General features: G+C 42.9%; 1 protein-coding gene across 1 annotated transcript in view; it reads left to right on the top strand.

The window, feature by feature from the left end:
* Positions 1–467: 467 nt before the first annotated feature.
* The window catches only part of mgat4a (alpha-1,3-mannosyl-glycoprotein 4-beta-N-acetylglucosaminyltransferase A), a 30,513-nt gene continuing 10,803 nt past the window's right edge, over positions 468–20,177 (top strand). Inside the window, exons 1-3 of the mRNA XM_019894443.1 lie at positions 468–1,106; positions 15,174–15,341; positions 16,364–16,504. Coding sequence (XP_019750002.1) covers positions 1,013–1,106; positions 15,174–15,341; positions 16,364–16,504 — 403 coding nt within the window. The 5' untranslated portion in view covers positions 468–1,012. The remainder of the gene's footprint in view (positions 1,107–15,173; positions 15,342–16,363; positions 16,505–20,177) is intronic.

Genomic DNA, 20,177 nt, shown 5'->3' with positions numbered 1-20,177 from the left:
TCTCAAAAAAAGGGGGGGAAAAAAAAAAAAAACCCCCCCCCCCCCACACACACACACACACACACACACACATTTTTAAAATCAACTTCATGAAAAGTATTTTCGTAAGAAAGCTACTTTTTTTCTTTCTTGTGCTTTTGAATGTCTTTACATCTTTTGTTTGTAAATGTGTTTACATGTTCATATATGTACATTCTTGTAGTAATTTTCATGGGCTGTTTTTGTTCTCTGTGCCTTTGATTTGTGCTTTATAAATACATTTTGCCTTGCCTAGAATACAGTAATTGTTTCACTTATTTGTTTGTATTTACCTGATTGAAAATACCCCCAAAATAATATTTCATTTGTGTTGTTATAAGTTACAGGTCACCTTCATGGTGGAAAAAGTTTTAAACATTCACTGGACGGAACTACAACAACTACTTTATTTTGAAATGTTGCACCGGAAGCGAGTGTGTTCACGAAACGTATTGACACCGAGGAACAGTTTAGGTTTTGGGAAATGCGCGCGTCAACGTGCATGTGGAATTGAACATATTAAGGCGTTTCACGACGAAAGATTTGGACACACGTTGAGTGCTTTTGGTGTTATTTTGGCAATTGTGCGCAGCAGTTGCCCATTAATGTTAGCGTGACGTCTTGGAAAGCCCGGCTGATCAGCGTCAACCACAGAACCGAAAAGGATTTACGTGAAGCAGGGGATGTAACTGCACTTGAACTGTTTGTACTGAAGCTCGTTTCGGGGGTTTCTCATCTGTTGCTCGTGGTCGCGGAATTGACGTGATTTCGAGGCGTCGCCTCGACGTCACAAAGGGTCCACCAACATCATCCAAAAGAACCCGAAGTCGAAATGCTTCTTCCTGCTCCGTGTTAACCAGACATGTAAACCACCTCGACGCGGAAGATCGCTGACTCGTCACCGTACACTTGTCAGATTGTGGTGGTGGCGGGGAGGGGGCACATTCGGGGAGAGAGGACGGCGGCGACACGAGCGAGGCTTCGCTGAAATGAGATGAGGCTCAGAAATGGAACTGTGGCCACTGCGATAATTTTCTTCACGTCTTTCCTCAGCTTGTCCTGGTACACCGCCTGGCAGAATGGCAAAGGTATGCTCTGAAATTCACATCATGGTATTAATTGAATCCCTTCATGGTAACGTTGAGTGTAAAATTGTCATAATAATAATGGAAGTCTTTCTGAATGTGTTTTTAAAACGTGAAAAGGTAAAACATTCCTGTTAAATGTGTTTATGCTGTTTCGTTTCATTCAAACTTGTATACAATACATCCTGATTTATATTGCGCTTTCACAACAGCAGCAGCTGGAACAAAGCGCTTAACAAAACCGTTGACATAAAGTAAAATAATAAACGCAACACAGAGATCAGTTCATTTCTGCTGTCCCATGCAAATCCATTTCAATTCCAAGCGGCGATTCTCACTTCCAAATACGCATCTGTGCTCCGCGCCGACGCTCCGATCTCCTTATCCTCAACTTCAGCAGCCATCCATCCAGCCGCACCAACTCAGACTGTCCAACAGCGCCAACATCTCCACTGAACAAAGCGGGGTTGTGTAAAATGCTGCCCATTACAGGCGCAAAAAACACTGCGTCCTTGACTTTCAGCTTGGCTCTAACTTGGAGGTAAATATCCAGCTTGCGAATATAACGTTAGATGTTGAGCTTGGTTATTAGTTAGTTGATGACGTCCACTTTAATAACTATCTGGTTCACATTCTTACTGGTAAGTAGCTAATAGAGTGTATAGTACACGCAAATTGCAAGTAGTTTTGGAAGTCCCAAGTCTAGATCCAGTTTAGTCACCAGTTGGTTGAGATTTGATCTAGCTTTTTGCGAAAGTGAGTCGCCATCCAGCTAGGGAACATGCTAATGAAAATCCACATTGCCTCAAAGCTGTTCAAAATCATCCAGCTTGCTAACAAGCTCAATGACATCCAGTACCTGGCATAAAGACACCTCCTATTTTTGCTCTCTGTGTTGAGTCTATGAAAGTTTCTCTCTTGTTCAAAGCCCCGTATACCCATGTCTCTTTCCCTATACCGACACAGCATCATATATCACTTAGTCATTGACTTATCATGGGTGCAGCCTTATCGCGCAGCAATTTCTGTTTGGGCGTGATGTGAGGCCAGAGTGCGGCTTCTTGCCCAGGTTGCATCCCTTGTGGGAAACGTTGGGGCTTGGTCATTGGTGACTTCTTATCAGCTAAGTGTAAATAATTGCAGCCCTCAGATAAATTCCAAGCCAAGGCCTCGTGTTGTGCTTGTGCGCTATCAATGTCTGTTTGAAAAGGATGTCCAAAGAATAGCAGCGTATGACTGAACAGCAACAGGGTGGATACCTGCTGCAGTGTGCGGTGCACCTGTTGACATAAACAAAAAAACATTCAAATATGACAGAGTTGTTTAGTATGTATGCTCAGGACCACTTTTTTTCCAGACCGATACCAGTGCGAGTATTCACTCTTTGAGAACTCAACGACATCAAGTACGATACCTTTCGTACTTTTACTATACGGGTCTACTAACACCTAGTTTTGAAATGAGAACAACTACAAAATCAACCAGTGTCACAGAACAGATTGCATTCACCTTTGAGAGGTTCTGTGACATACGGTGGTTGGCCTGGAGATTGCTGGCTCAGTTGGACGCGCTTCCCGGCCCGAGGATTGGAGCACAAAGGGGGATTTTCGGTTGAGCTCTGGAGTCAAACCAGGCTGGCCACACCCACTACACCACCCGGGCGGCGTCCGAGCAGTGTGCACATATTGCTCGAACAAAGGCAAACGGGAGGGTACGTCTGCCCAAGGCGTTTAGATTTCAAGAAAATTTCCAAATGATGGAAACTCAAGGAGCTGTAAAACCGGAAAGAACCGCCGGCATCTCGAGTGTTTGGGCTGTAATGCACACACTCCTCGATAGTTTAAACATTTACCTTTTCTTGGAACATAGAATATGTGTAAACTAGTCTATTTACCGTGTGCTTATAGGCTATTGGATTTTCTCACGTACTTGTAACTTCACGAATTAAACGCATTGCGCCACGCAAGCCACCGACGAGCATTAGTGTCTTGCTTCGTTGCGCTCCGCTCAGAACTGGAAGCTTTTGATCGCCGTAAAGAGTTTCACAATGGGTGGGCATCGCTGTCCGGACTTGTACAAAACATTCAAGTTTGGTTTCTGTAGAAATTCTCGACAACGTTGCCTCAATGCTATTTGAAGCACTCATCTTCTTTTTCCTTACGCAACTTTTTATGACACTAAATGCTCATGTGCCATCAAGATTGGCAGCAAGATTATGCCACCCCTTTGAACTCAAATGAAAGTCCATTTTGAGGTGACGGTGTGAAGTTCTTTGAGAAACGCACGATACAAGCGACGTTTGCCCTGTGATGTGTGATGCGGAGTATTTTCATTCCATTTTGTCAATTTGCTTTCATTCCAACCGCAATACAAGGCACCATGTAGACAGCACTCGAGATTATCTCTGTGTTTAATCTGTGGAAATCTTTTGCAAACAGCTACTTTTGCTATGTGCACGATGTTCGCTTGAACAGAAGACCAAAAAAAAAAAAAAAAATGGCCTTTGTGAATATGCGTGTGAATTGTTCTTCTGCCGAAGGACATGAACTATTGGAGACATGATGGATGGATGGAATTTAAACTCTTATGACCACTTAAGAGTTATTTTTAATTCTTGTTTCGTGGTTTAGAAGTTCTGGGAACAGTTGAGAAACATAATGGGTTTTGATGGCCTTCCAAAAGATAAACAGCCCCCCCCCCACCACCCCCCTCGCACCACCCCAAAAAAAGATGCAGAAAAGATTATGGAGGCGATTGATACACATTGACTAATATTTGGATTTTGTGAGTCAGGACAGTGATCATCAGAATTTGAATCCGTTATCTGTTAAATGTCATTCAAGCAAATGCGCAAGTGTCATTGTTGGGAGTTGAAAGCTAAACTTGGCAGTTTGGAGTTCTGGCCTCTGACATCTTGGACCATTCCCCGGTCACGTGACTTGCTGCGAAGAGGGCATGATATCAGTCAGCTGTACAAACACTCCATCTTGACTCTCCTGAGTGTGCGCTTCTTTTTCTTGTTGCATCGCATGGTGAAACCGCAGTCATCTCAGCGAGCCGGGTGGATGGCAGGGAAAACATCTGTGTGACCCAGCCTCAGGGGGAAAAAAAATGCATTCAGATGATTTTATTCTTGATTAATCAAGCATTCGTCATTTGAACTGACATATCGAACTTGTTGGGTCTGGCCAGGACACAAATTGTTGAAGCTTTGGAATTATTTTTCCATTCTTGCTTGATGTGCAGCTTCAACTGTTCAACAGTGCCCCGTTGTTATATTTTACGCTTCATAATGCGCCACGTGTTTTTAAATGGAGACGGGTCTGGACAGCAGGCGGGCCAGTCTCGTGCCCGTCTTCTTTTACTATGACGCCACACTCTCGTCAATGTCGGTTTTCGGCCTTGCCGCTTACATGGATTGATTTCACCAGATTCTCTGAACCTTTTGATGATATTATGGAATGTAGATGACGAAATCCTTCAAGTCCTGCAATTGTACGTTGAGGAACATTGTCCTAAAACTAAACGGACTCTTTTTCTCACGCAGTTGTTCACAGAAGTAAACCTCGCCCGATGTTTGCTTGTGAATGACTGAGCAATTCAAGGAAGTCATGGCAGCCACCTGTTTCGAGTTAGCCTTTTCACCTGTGAGACGTTCCAAACAGGTGTTTGATGAGTCTTTTTTGCCACCTGTCTCAGCTTTTTTTTGGGGAATGTGTTGCAGCCATAAAATGATACATTTGTGACTATTTGCTAGGAGTTGCACGTTGGTCGACTCGTTAGCTCATCTGCCTCACAGCGCAGAGGTCTCGGGTTCGAGTCTGGGCCCTGTCCTTCCTGGAGTGGAGTTTGCATGTTCTCCTCGTGCCTGGGTGGGTTTTGTCCGGGTATTCCGGTTTCCTCCCACATGTCAAATACATGCATGGCAGGCTGATTGAACACTCTAAATCAGGGGTGTCAAACCGATTTTTAGTCGCGGGCCACTTCGGAGTTACGGCTTGCTTCGGAGGGCCAGTGCAAAATCTCAACATTATTTATTACCCATGATAATTTGACATTTTGGTACAGATTTCAGCAAGAATCATGATCATTGACACACAGGATTTGTTCCCGCAGGCCACATAAAATGATGTGGGGGGCCGAATCTGGCAACCGCCCCCCCCCCACCACCCCCCTCGCACCACCCCAAAAAAAGATGCAGAAAAGATTATGGAGGCGATTGATACACATTGACTAATATTTGGATTTTGTGAGTCAGGACAGTGATCATCAGAATTTGAATCCGTTATCTGTTAAATGTCATTCAAGCAAATGCGCAAGTGTCATTGTTGGGAGTTGAAAGCTAAACTTGGCAGTTTGGAGTTCTGGCCTCTGACATCTTGGACCATTCCCCGGTCACGTGACTTGCTGCGAAGAGGGCATGATATCAGTCAGCTGTACAAACACTCCATCTTGACTCTCCTGAGTGTGCGCTTCTTTTTCTTGTTGCATCGCATGGTGAAACCGCAGTCATCTCAGCGAGCCGGGTGGATGGCAGGGAAAACATCTGTGTGACCCAGCCTCAGGGGGAAAAAAAATGCATTCAGATGATTTTATTCTTGATTAATCAAGCATTCGTCATTTGAACTGACATATCGAACTTGTTGGGTCTGGCCAGGACACAAATTGTTGAAGCTTTGGAATTATTTTTCCATTCTTGCTTGATGTGCAGCTTCAACTGTTCAACAGTGCCCCGTTGTTATATTTTACGCTTCATAATGCGCCACGTGTTTTTAAATGGAGACGGGTCTGGACAGCAGGCGGGCCAGTCTCGTGCCCGTCTTCTTTTACTATGACGCCACACTCTCGTCAATGTCGGTTTTCGGCCTTGCCGCTTACATGGATTGATTTCACCAGATTCTCTGAACCTTTTGATGATATTATGGAATGTAGATGACGAAATCCTTCAAGTCCTGCAATTGTACGTTGAGGAACATTGTCCTAAAACTAAACGGACTCTTTTTCTCACGCAGTTGTTCACAGAAGTAAACCTCGCCCGATGTTTGCTTGTGAATGACTGAGCAATTCAAGGAAGTCATGGCAGCCACCTGTTTCGAGTTAGCCTTTTCACCTGTGAGACGTTCCAAACAGGTGTTTGATGAGTCTTTTTTGCCACCTGTCTCAGCTTTTTTTTGGGGAATGTGTTGCAGCCATAAAATGATACATTTGTGACTATTTGCTAGGAGTTGCACGTTGGTCGACTCGTTAGCTCATCTGCCTCACAGCGCAGAGGTCTCGGGTTCGAGTCTGGGCCCTGTCCTTCCTGGAGTGGAGTTTGCATGTTCTCCTCGTGCCTGGGTGGGTTTTGTCCGGGTATTCCGGTTTCCTCCCACATGTCAAATACATGCATGGCAGGCTGATTGAACACTCTAAATCAGGGGTGTCAAACCGATTTTTAGTCGCGGGCCACTTCGGAGTTACGGCTTGCTTCGGAGGGCCAGTGCAAAATCTCAACATTATTTATTACCCATGATAATTTGACATTTTGGTACAGATTTCAGCAAGAATCATGATCATTGACACACAGGATTTGTTCCCGCAGGCCACATAAAATGATGTGGGGGGCCGAATCTGGCCCCCGGGCCTTGACTTTGACACCTGTGTTCTAAATTGTCCCGAGGTGAGTATGAATGGTTGTTTGTTTTAAGAACAATAAACATACCTCAAAAAATCATCGTCACGACAGGAATCAAGTGTTTGTACTTTGATACACCCTACCACCCCTGTACAATCGCATAATTTTTGTCGGGGCGCGGGGGGGTGTTGAAGTTGTGTGGTGCTTCTTGAACACTCTTCCTCTTTGCAAATTACACTTCCTCCTCACTGTCCTTTAAGCTCTCCCATGCACCAAACCGCTGGGTGCCAGCAGTCCACACACAATGGGACAAAAATAGCACAAGCGAGTACGTCAATTTGGCTGCCCGGATTTACAGACAGATAAGACAGACACACACACACACACACACACACACGAAATGTACAATTTCATCGGCGGTTCTCACTTGTTGTCCGCCTGTATCATGCATCACGTGTAAACGTTTGGATTGTGTGTCGTCGGACGGAGGAAGGGCGGCCTGCCAGACGGATCCTCAGTGGCCTGGAAGGATGAGGAGAGCAGGCCAGATGATAAAAAAAAAAAAAAGAAAAAAAAAAGAAGGGAGAGCGCATGGGAAGTGCCTGAGGTGGACTGCTGAATGTGAAAGGCAGCAGAGTGCTGACGAGGCAATGAGACAAGTGGAATGTGTTGGTTCTTTGTTGCATGAGTCCTGCTGCTGAGTGCCCACACACACACACACACACACACACACACACACACACACACACACACACACACACACACACACACACACACCTACACACCTACTGTTCCTCCGGGCGCTGCATACACCGTCGGAAATAGAACTGGGCATTTTGCACTGTTAAGTCATTATAGCAACAGCAACATCCTGTGTCCCACACTTCCGTTCCCTTAGTCACAACTCTCCTTTATTTGAATGTCTGGAACAGAGTCCCCCCCCCCCCAGCCCCCCTGAGAACTCTCCTCAATTTAAGAGTGAGATACATGCTGTATATTGTGGTCCCCTGAACTGATTGATTTTCTGCAGCGAGGTGCGTGTATGTTTCTTCTTTCTTCTTTTCTCTGCACACACGACAAGTTTATTTGCATCAAGATTCACAGCTATGGTCAATGCAAGGTCTCATAAATGGCGCGTTTTTAGAGTGTGCACCAGGGCCGCACATCGCTCAAGTATTTGCTCATGTTTTGCGGTTTGCGCACGCGGCTCACATGGCTCTCGGCAGTCATGGGAACAAGCGTTTGTGGTCGCTTCTGTGCGATGTGATTGTCATCTCAGTTGCCTCTGCCGTGGATTTCGTTGCAGTCGATTTGATAGTAGGATTAGATGGACAGAAGCATTTACCGAAAAAGGAGGACTTCTTCAAAATAAAGCCACTCTTGTCAATTTCTTTGGAGGTTTATAATCTTAACAAAGAGGACGACTTCAAGCATTTTCATTTACTTTTCAGTGAATGACGCAGAACTCTTTGGGTGCTTCAATGGCTACATTCCACTTTTCTCTCTTCCAAATGAGTTCAGTTCATAACATGGAGTAAAATCAGCTGTTGTGAGTCATGGTAATGGAGAGACCCTCAAAAAGCGGAACACAATTAATTGCTGGATGTCGATGGGCTTGTCAATTCAAAACAATGTTACCTGCAAAAAAAAAAAAAAAACAAAAAAAATAAAGTAAACTGACTTAACTAAACATCAAAAATAAAACGCCAGCGCTCGTTCATCTATATGGCACAGGAGGTTTAAAATTTAATTTTGGATAGAATTAAAAACATGGAAAATGCCCCCAAAATTTTTCCCAGTTTTACAACTCTCGACTACTGTCCGTCCAGGTGCCCTTGAGCAAGACACCAACCCCTCCCACCCCGACCCTAAAGGAGTAACACTGTTTGTGTGCCCTTTTCACTCTGACATCTTTCCTTGAGTGTGAGGAGAATTCACACTTGAAGGCTTTTCAGTATGCTAAACGGAGAGCTAAAACGTTTTCCAGTTGGATTGGATCCATGTTGGACCGTTCCTTCATCGCAACCAAACGGCGCCCGGGTTTGTTTGGAGGAAGTGTACTGTATGTGCGCTTGGTTTGCTTCACATCCAAATTCAATTCATACATTCACGCCCGACCAAATAAACCACACCAACGAGAAAATGAATGTCAGTTTTCATTCAGACCGGAATCTGTTCAAGGTGTGTGAAGGCTGATCCGCATTAGGATTGTTTGATATTCGCCCATGTCCTGTTCTTGTTTTCTTTTAGTGAGTTCTGCAACCATTGAAATCAAACAAAAGAAGACCAGACCTCCATTTCAACTTGTACCAACAGTTGGAATTAAAGACAACCTTTTACGGTCCACTAAAGAAAGTCAACGATCGAGCTTTGTTGATTTTAAATATGGCCAGTTAAGCGCTATGCATTCATTGGAAAACCGGTTGCTTGTTTGCGAATCGCGCGCCAGTGATGGTTTGATTTTTTTAAAAAAAAAAAGCTTAAAGGCCAAAATGTGCAGTCTTGTTGGAGATTGTTACTTACCACCCAAAATATCCTCCTCATAATCATGCTTACAAAAGCCCCATTCTGTCCACGCTCCATCCTGTCAAGTATACAATTATTCGGATAGGGCACTCGTTTTTTTTCTCGAGCACAGGCTGATTGTGCTAAAAATAGTTTTTGTAGAGGACTTGCAGCTTGTGAGTTCACAGGATGTTAAGTGCTTTTAAAAATGTTTTTATTGGAAGATTGGGGGGGGGGGAGTCAGTGTCATTTTACATTCTGTACGACTGCGGTACATTCAGCTTGTGCAAGATTACATAAAATGACAGCTTTCCATCACCTGCGCAGGAGCGTTTGATCTGCCTTCTAAACACAACCAAGAAAAACAAACCTCAAGAAGTGTTAGCGCTGTTTTATGGCGGCCTAGTTTTGCTCTTAATATCCTTCCTCCCTCTGGCTAATATTTTTCAGCAACTTGTTTGTGTTCCTCGCATGAAAAAACAGTTCGGCATCTTCATTTTACGGCACTCCCCGTTTCTCTCTCATGATCAGCGAGGCATTCTGCACCCAAAAAAAAAAAAACAATCCGGAAATAGAGAGACATCCTTTTTGGTCTGGTGCCAGTTTTCTGTGCCAGTGATGCTCACAGCAAAATGCAGGATCTTAAATGTGGGTGGAGGTCAACAGAAACAATGTTGAGGAAACAAAATGAAGAATCTGTTTCAGACCCGCGCAACCGGGACCGGTGCGAGTCTTGACTTTTTTCGTTTGTTTGTTTGTTGTTGTTCTTTTGTATTGATCAGTTGTCTTGATCCTGCAGTCGTTTTGCCCTGGAGAAGTTGCAAACAGAGAGTCGATTGGAATGGAGAGACTTGATGATATCCTGCAAATGAGTTTCTTTAGTATTTTAACAAGCATTTGTTTAAAGCTAGCATATGAAGGGGGTCTTTAGGTTATAACTAAGTCCCGATCCTACAATGGAAACATAACCTGAATTTGTACTGGTCGGAATTTGCCGCAGTCAATCCACTAACCTCTGTTTTTTTTTTTTGTTTTGTTTTGTTTGGTCATTTGTTCCAGTTTTTACAACTGAATATCATTGTTTGAAGATAGTGGAGCTGAAATAATTTGGTCCTCGAGTGTTCAGTGTAAGGCAGCGAAGCTGAAATAATTTGGTACTTGAGAGCTCAATGTTTGGTGTCCGTGTAACTACTGTAACCACTAACAACGATTGAAAGTGCACCAGCGGTTCTGTTTATACTTCACCACTTGCGAAGGCATTACGATACATGAGTTAATAGCTGTATTAAATTAGCTAGCATTGACACCGTTGTGTTGGCGATTGTGGTTGCGCTAGTTTGGTGCATTGTACACTATAGTCTAAAATTTCATCTTCTTTGTTCAGCGTGAAATGATCTCAAAGTTTGGACATTCTCCTTCTTATGGACGCTTTACATCCGGAGTGGTCCGTGCGACTCTTAATCGTCCATGTGGAACAATGATCCGTGCTAAAATTCTAGGCAGAGATTTTTCTTTGGTCTTTTCTGTAATCAAATCGTTGGAGTTATTATTGCAGCAATAAAGAAAACATAAAAGTCTAAAATAATAAATCACCACTATATTGACACTAGCATGTGACAGGTATTATAAATTAGCATGCATTGTATTGTATTGTATTGTATTGTATTGTATTAGCCGTAGCTTCCCATGTTATTTTTTGACAAAACAAGACCAGATTTGGTGAAGTGTCAATCAGGTAGCTGCTTTTACCATTCACCCATTTCGCTCTCCGGCTGATTAAATTTTCTCCCAAAATAGCGCCGCTCGTAAATTGATGAATTAGTCCGTTTAATTCTGATTTCACAAATGCAAAATTAATCAGAGTGTCGGCTTTCGACTTGCAAAGACATTTTTTTTTTTACTTGATTTCCACTTTAATGCGAGGCTTCGGGTACATTTTTTTTTTCTTGACACCCCTTGTTGAAATGATTCTTTCTTTTGGAATAAGGGGAACACAAGGCATTCCTCTAATGCTTGCTGAGTTTGTGAGCGATAATAGCCTGTTTGAATGCCTTGCGTCACATATGGAAGCTGCATTGTGGAAGCCCGAGGCGAGCAGGTGCACCACCGGAGGATTCTTTCTCATGCATAATGCACACGCATGTTTTGTGTACATGTGGTTCTCATTCTTGTCTGAGCTCGGCACAATCCATGGCTGAGGATTTTTTTTTTTTTTTTGGTAACATTACAATTAGATTGCCCTTTAGTACCAGTGTTTTCAGTCGCGGCACTTTTGTCCCGATTCATACATTCTGATTCTAATCGGTCCTGCCTAAAGCGATTTCAAAATGCAAATTTGGGTCCAAAATTGCAGAATGTATAGGCAGCTGTCCATATTCCTACTCTTTAACAAACCGTGTGCACTGCGGTCTTTCTTCGGTGCTCTGCATTCAGCATACATCAGCAAGTTCACTCACAGGGCTCCTGAAGCATAATTTACATGTTTTTGTGTGACATCGCCAAAGAACTGTAAAAACCACAGAACCTGGAATAGAGCTTAGTGCTGCATAGGAAATGCTCCGACTGCACAGTAAATTAATTTAATTGCATGACGTATACAGCAATGTAAATAGCTTGAGTCTAAAAGCATAACAGGTAACGACTCACGTGAAACTGATCCAAAACACGTGTCAACAAATAGCACGTTTTCACTCTCTATTACTCCCCATGGGTGTTTCTGGCAACCGCAAAGGTTGAGCATTTTTACTTTATTGTGGTTCATTTTGTGAGGCCAATTTCTCTTGATACTCACATGATGGTTCGGGACGTCCAAATGAAATCAAACTTGAAAAGTTCGTTGAGTTTGTGCTAGAACACACCATTCGCTTTTCATTACATCCCATGGGAAGATTTGTTTGGAATTTTGAACAACTTGCAAGTCAACCGGTGACAAGGAACATAATCTGGAGGTTTCGCCGTTGTTGTATACTGTAATGCAAAAGACAACGTGGCTGTCGTTTGTCGAGCAAAGGATACGTGAGGCCTTAATGCACCTTTCAAAGGCATTTGACGAAATGTCAATTCCACATTTCGACCGCTCCTTGCCTCCCGCACGCCTGCATTAATAAATAAATACGGCAGTGTTTGCAGGCAGGGCACTGTCACGACAGATTGCCCTGAGAGAAGATATCACGAAGCAAATTTTGCTGCATGCGGTGAAACGCGTATCCAATTTAGCGAAAATATTAGTCTCAAGAGAGAAGGAAATGCTAACAGAAGGAAGGTAAAGAGATTGTTGTGTAAGAGGTGGAGCTTTGCTCCTCCTCCCATTTACCCCTGGGAAATGCAGACGAATAATGAGTTTGCTCAGGGAGGGGCTGTGGTTGGTGTAATTGTTTTTATTTTGTGCAGTCGACCACATTTTTTTTTCCCCCATCCACTCTGTTGCTAATGCAAGTGACAAAATTTGATCCTAACTAAATAGCAGGAAAGCAATAAAAATGACAGGCGTGGACTGCACAACATTTATGGGCTTAATCAGTCCGAGAATTTAACCGCCGCATTTGCATCTATCACTTGGTGTTTGTGGATTCTCCGGTATAATGCAAGCACACTTTAATACAAATCAGACTTCAGATCAAGATCTTACAAATGGAAATGGTGAAAAGGGCCGAAAGCTGGATGCGCGCATACTGATAATCAGGCCAAAGGATGTCATTTAGTTTCATCTCATCATGTGCGGAGTTTCTCACATATTACAAATGAGATAAGATGTTCAAAATGGTCTGTGTGTCGCAGGTTGAGTTTGCAGTAAATCTAAGCTATCAAGGCCACATTACATACCATTTCTCCAGTACAGACATAAGGATGACAGCATCACTTCTCCTTTTGGCCCCAAAGGAAAAAAAAAAAATGAAACAAATGCCGAGTAGGCATTTTAACAGAGAGTCAGGAAATCCAAGGTGTTGAATTTACTTTCGAGCGACCATCTTAAAATAATGATGATAGATGTGGAAGAGTGTGGCTTGGAGTTGCTTTCAAGAGGATCGCGATTTTGGATTTGTCAGCCTCAGTAAAGAATAAGCACTCGACAACATCCAAACATTGTTCATTGCTCAAACAGGCTGTTTTATACGCTGTTTTTTTTTTTTTTGTGAATACTTCTCAACCAAATAGAAACCTTATCCGCGCTGTCTGCGCCATTGCATTGCAGGTGTGGCTTTACCTTCACAGGCTGGAGAGTCAAAGCACTGTTGTGCAGATGAAAGTCTGTTTAGGGTTTGAAGCTGCCCTTTTCATGCGGGTCGGATCCCAATGACTGCATCTGTGTTTAGAGCGGGAGCAGCGTGGACAGACAATAGCTCAGTCAGAGAGAATGCAGGAGAGGGCAGAGATAAAGGGAGTCCAGTCGTCATTGTTTTACTGATGAGCTCCCCGAAAGATCACAATAACAAAATACCGGCCCTGGTTGCTCAGAAACGGCCAGGATAAATCGTCACCTTTGCATCTGGGCTGCGCTTTGACATCCTCCCATAACTTCAAAACCTTTAGAACAACAACTTTCAGAAAAATGCAGAAAATCAGATTTGGGGGAAGGGGGTGAGGTTGTCAGTGCCTGCAGCCACGAGTCATATGAGCGAACATTATGACGATGGCGCTTCAAGAAAACCTCACTGGCAGAGGAAAAACAGACCATCCTCTTATGTCCCGGATTAACGGGCTCAAGGAATCTCAAGTCATCCCTTTGTATGGCTTACTTTGAACAAAACAAATGTCGCCATAGTTGTCAGATGACAACCATGCTCCATGACCATTTTGACGTTTCTTAAAAGTAGGCCAATGACGATGATTAGACAGCTTCGGCAGCAGACCTGTATAGTATCTTTATTCCAGATTTTCAAATGATTAAGCACACTTGCAAGATATTTGAGGTACATTCACGAATACACCCCCCAAAATAGGAGCGACCATAAAAAAGACAAATACAAAAGCGGCTTTTGAAGGGGTCCAAAGGACAAATTCACATCAATCTGAGCCAGACGAAAACATTTTAGGTTTTACCTGTTTATCCGTGCCAGTAATAAATAAAATAGTACCGTATTTTCCTCACTATAAGGCGCATCGGAGTATAAGGCGCACTTTAAGCGAATGGCCTCGTTTAAAACGGTTTTCACATATAGGGCGCACCGCATTATAAGGTGCATAGAGTAGAAGCTACAATAGTGGCTAAGGTTGTGTTATGCATCCACTAGATGGCGCTACGCTGAAGGGAATACAATACAATACAGCTTGATTTATATCGCGCTTTCACAACTGCTACCGCTGTAACAACGCTCTTTTCAGAATATTTTAAATACTACGTCCAAGAAATCTGAATATTGATCCATATATAAGGCGCATCTGATTGTAAGGCGCACTTTCAGCTTTTGAGAAAATTGAATGCTTTTAGGTGTGCCTAAAATGCGGAAAAATACGGTCAGATGACAACCTCAATAGCCAAAGAGCAAGGAATTGGAATAATGACAAATTAAATACACCAGTATATCTTTAACATGCAGAAAACTTGTTAATATGCATTGCGTCTTTGTACGAGTGTATTCAACATTGAGTAATAGTGATTGCACGTGTGAAAAATGTAAACATTATTGCACAGTGAGAGCCGAACAGAATAAAAGATGATTCATTCTTGTGGAGAAAGAGCTCCTCTAACCTCTCTTAGAGGAAGGTTAAACTCCTTGACGCCAATGGTAGACTGTTCATATAGCCCATAACTCACTTAGTGAAGGACTGTTTGTTTGCTAACAATGAAGTCAGCCACAGTAGACTTTTGTACACACTGCATTTCATGTGGGAGCGGCGAGCTGAAATTCACAATTTATCTTGGGACAGTTGTCATCACCGTTGTTTTTTTTTTTTTTTTTTATGACTGTACTCCAGTGCTCACAGGCCCGCTTTTCTGTTCCCCATCGCAGAGGAACTGGTAGCGTACCAGCGGGAGTTCCATGCCTTGAAAGAGCGCCTACGTGTGGCCGAGCACCGGACGCTGCAACGCTCGTCGGAGCTCAACAACATCCTCGAGCAGTTTCGGCGCGCCATTGCCGAAACCAACAACAGCAAAGATGCACTCACCACTTTTTCAGGTAACAGATTATTTGGAACGTCCCAACAAAAGGAAATCAGGTGTTCTCGTGATTGATATTTAAAAGTGAAAAAAATTGGGGATCATTTACTGTTGATATGAACCACAAGGTTCTCCAGTAACAGTGGCCCAGGGACCTAAATGCACCTACACCTTTCATCACTGAAATGCTATCACAATAGTGACGAAATTGCATCACAGAAGATAGCTTGAAGCACTTTAGTCACGTTTCACTTTGTTTACCACAGGTTTATACTCTCGGGGCGAAACGTGAGTTTAGCTCGAGCAAAATATCTGTCTTGGTGCACACTAAACGGTAGCATCTTCTTGATGCACGCTAAACAATCGCATCTGGCCATTGTTGTCGCTCTCTAAACTGAATTTGATTGGGCCCACCAAATGTCACTCATTTTTGTCATTTCACAATTATGATTATTATTGTGGCTGACATTGTGTTGTTTAGGGGGAAAATATATATATATATATATATATATATATATATATATATACTAGAAATAAACACCACTAAAACTCCCATCCGCCATAATAATTTTTAACAGCTCGCTGATAAGTTAGTTTAAGTGTACGTTTGGAAAGTTGCTGTTGGCACGTGGTTTAGTTATACGATGATCCTGTTGTCTGAGGAGTTTTAAGGGTGACTTGGTCCAGATAAAAGTGTCTGAAAAGGATCAGCTGTGAATATGTTAAATATTAAATGTGCTCAATATTTATGAGCAAAAAAATGTAAACGTGTGGGGTAGTTTTAAATTGCTTGCGTTCAGACAAATACTTCTCTGGGTTTTTTTTTTTTTTTTTTTTTTTTTAACCCGGCAAACAGTTTCGGCGACTCGGCCTTTGTCAGGATTTTCACAGCGCTTCCTGGTGTGATGCATCAAGAAACCCGCGCAATTGGCAAAGGATAGTGGCATTCCACACATAATTATTAACAATTGGGGGTGTGATCCACTTGATTACAGCTCACACTTGAGTAACGTCCTGTATTTCCTGTCCTCATGCAATTAGCTGATACCCAGAGACTTTTGAAGGAGCTGGCCAACAGGAAACCTCTCCACGTGCCAAACATCTACCACCATCTGCCTCACCTACTCAACAATGAGGACAGCTTGCACCCCGCCGTACAAGTCGGCCTCGGACGTACCGGAGGTGAGGACTCGCCGTCGCTGCCGAACGCATTTTATGAGTCCTGTCTCGACATGCGTTCAGTGATGAGTTTACTGTAAATATCCTCTGGACTCAACCTCATATTACACACTTACACACTGTAGAGAACTATAGTCTGTGTACAGAGTACATTGTGAGTCTTTGTTCACAAGCTTATGCAGCATATTTCCTTGCTTTTGATAGCGTAGCCAATGTGCTCCCTCTACCGCTCCCCCGCCTGCAGTGTTGTAGTTTACTCGATCCTGTTTTCACGACACTACAAAGTGAGTGAAGCCCTTTCATGCATAATATAAGTGACAACTCCCCGTGCCGTTGGTTAAGTAGAGCAGGCGGCAACACAGAAAGCGTCATCGTTCAACTTCCACCTTGTTTTCTTGAATGGTCCTGCTTTTGAACTGTTTGGCACATCAAGTCCACACTTAAGAGCACTAAAACACAAAAGGAACACAAACATTTTTTTTTTTAAAGGCACATGTCGCAACACCGGTCAAACGGGCTGAACTTTGCATCGCAGACCTCCCTGTGTATATATGTACACTTGCATGCACGACAATGTTCTGACCTGGTGACCTCAACCCGGAGGACCTTTTAGTTACAGTACACTGTAGTACTACATCAACAATCTTGATGTCCTCTCGCCCTCAAAATTGAATTGGTTCTCACTCCGCTGGATGTTTTATGGTAGGTAGTATTTGTGAGAAATATGTCTGGGTGGGATTACTTCTGAACCTGACTGTAAAGTCAAACAGAATGAATATTTCCCATTAGAAATCATGGGAATTGAATTCATCCATTCCAAGCCATCAAAAAACCTTCGTTAACTGTTCAGGCAACATTTTTAAACACAGGTATATCAAAACCCTGTTAGCAGTAAAACTTTACGGCTACGTTTAGTGATGTGGCAACAAACGCTGAGAGATTACTGTTTTTGTTTTTGCAGTGAGTTACATCACTTTTGGATGAAATGAAACTCATTCTTCAGTGTATATTCCCTTCTTTTTATCATCGATATGTAGACGTGCCCTGATTTGGGAACTGTCGCTTGGCCAGTATTTTATTATTATTATTATTATTATTTTTTTGCTTTGACTTTGCGACAGTCAATTCAACTCACTTCAAAGGCAGAAGTTCAACAGATCGTGAACAATTCTTTGACAAAGAGACTTCAGGCTCTTTGGTGCCACTCCCATTTGAAAACTTTAAACTGAACGTAAAACAAAGAATTGCGGTGTATTAAAAACGAAGCCCACCTTTTGCTTTGGAATGTCTTCTTGCCTAAAACTCATTCACTCCCAAAGACATATTTAGATGTCTTTTCAGACGCCACACATTTAATCCCAGCTGCTCATTTTAGATTTACTGTACTTGAAAAGGGTCTGAAAGGGTCTGAAAATGACTGGTATTGAATCAGTTTTAAAGGGGAATTCAGTAAAGGGGATGTCTTAAAAACTTGAGTGAAAACCTACGCAAGTAAATAACTCCCTGTACTTTTCTACAGTCAATATTTTTCTACCCTAAATAAGGTTTTTCAAATTTTCAAAATAACTGAAACATTCATTTGGTACAGGGTCAGCTGCATCGCTTATGAAGTTAACTGAAAATTTCAATATTTCCCTTAACTTAAATTGATCTCTTATCGGACATCAAAATCCTTTTTTGGTTGGGGGGGGGGGGGACTAACGATATTCGTCGAAATGCTGAACATCAGCGCCAACAATTGGCCTGGCCTTGGTTTATCCCTAGTCTGATCATCACTGTTTTTTTTTTGTTTTGTTTTTGTTTTTTGGGTAGCCAGTTTGAAGATGTCTTAGTTGAACTCAGTTTTATTTAAGGTTCTATAATTATCTCATTTTCCCCCTCTGTCTTCACTGGCACCCTTCTGCGGTTGACACTGTGAGCGACATTCACTGAATATAGACGTGTGTCAAAATGCAGCGACACAAACGCATACAAGCGGCTGAAAATAGCTTTTGTTTACTGCCATCCAAATGTAGTTTAAAGATTCACTCCTCATTCGCTTCTCAACACATTTCTCCTTGTTTGACACGTTATTTGTACCACAAATATGACTGTATAAGAAGGCGAAACGTCTGATAGGTTTATTTCGTATCGAACGGAAAGGCTTCCCTGGATGCAGCCCAACAAAACTACTCAACGATTTGATTAACAGCCAGTTTGAATGGCCGGCGTGAGGAGCAATCAGCCAGGGATGCAGGCTGCAGGTTGGGAGCTGCATTGGGGTGAGGGTAGTGGGGGTTGGGGGGTCTGCAGACATTGCACTGGCCTGCATTATCGCTCATTCACTGTCTCCCACCGTTCCGCATGATGTCAGACTCTTTTCCTGCCTCCCACGCTCTCCTTTCATCTTCGACCTACTTTTTTTTTTTTTTTTTTTTTTAAATGCTGGTGGGCATCGTCATACAACGTGGTGTTCGGTATGAGAAACACAAAGCGAAACTGGGACAGATTCTCCACGCCGCGCAGATTGCCCGCCTCCTTTTTTTCCCTCAAGCCAGCAGCGTGCAGTGTGCACCTCAAGTTTGTTTCTGTACCCTTCGCGAGGCCCCTCGTCGCTCTCTCCAGTGGGCATGATAACACACCTACTTTAGCCAAGTGTTGCTTCGCTATGACAACATTACAGGTTTTGTGCAAGAGTACTTTGTGGCTGGTTTGTGGATAGTTTAGTGCAGTTTCATGTTGAAATAGTGTCGAAAGAACGAAGCGTGAAAATGAAGATGAACGCATGGGTCAAGACAGCAAGTGGTGGTAAATTCCCGAGCAAACGGAGATGCTGTTGGAATAAATGTGATTCTGTTATCCCATATTTACTCTCTGTGTAACTTTAAAACCTGTTTCAGAGTGATACCTCGCAAATACCTCATGTACAATGGGGTAGGTTGATAATGGTAGACTTGTCGGACCGGGAGAGCTCAGGCTGCTCCTGTTCTAGCTTTTAAGACAATATCTTGTTGTTAAGTGAACGGCTTCTGGTCAAATTAACTGTTGCTTGTGAGAAGATAACATCAAACCCAGGACACCATGAGAGGGACATCGCAAGCTGTGTTCGTGAACCATTGACATCCAGTAGGAGCCGTTTGACGACATCTCAGGAATGAACTGTGTTCTCATTGAAACTCTCCTTTACTGAAACTGTTGTGGAATGTGAAAATACTCCCCACTCCCGTTAGTAGATTGTGTATCAGGGACATCCTTCCAATAAATGCAAGGAGACAAACGCGCACTCTTCAGAGTTGCCCCGGAACCTGTAACGGTTTACATTGCAGAGCCAGCTGGAGAGCTGCTTTGAGATTGTGAACCGAGACATGTTTTAGCGTGCTCTCTCTTGCAAGAAAGACAACCATGCTTGCCTCCTGAGTCTTCCTGTTCCTGATGTGTTCTTAGCATCTGATTACCAGCATAAACCTAACAGATGCTGGTACTGAAAAATTCAGTGTGTGAGTGCACAAGCAAAGTATATAAACTGAAACCACAACATTAAAAAAAAAAAAGACGTTTTTCACATCGAATGTGTTTCATAAGCCTCACATCATACGAGAAAATAAGAAAATGACAACCTTACAAAGCGGAGCAGCATAAAGTAACCGCAGGCTGCTTCGAAGGCACATCAGGTTTTCAGCATGATGAGGGTGTGCGC

Source organism: Hippocampus comes, unplaced genomic scaffold (genome assembly GCF_001891065.2).
Source record: "Hippocampus comes isolate QL1 unplaced genomic scaffold, H_comes_QL1_v1.1 scaffold96, whole genome shotgun sequence".
Taxonomy (NCBI): domain Eukaryota; kingdom Metazoa; phylum Chordata; class Actinopteri; order Syngnathiformes; family Syngnathidae; genus Hippocampus; species Hippocampus comes.
This window is presented reverse-complemented; position numbering and strand designations above follow the sequence as displayed.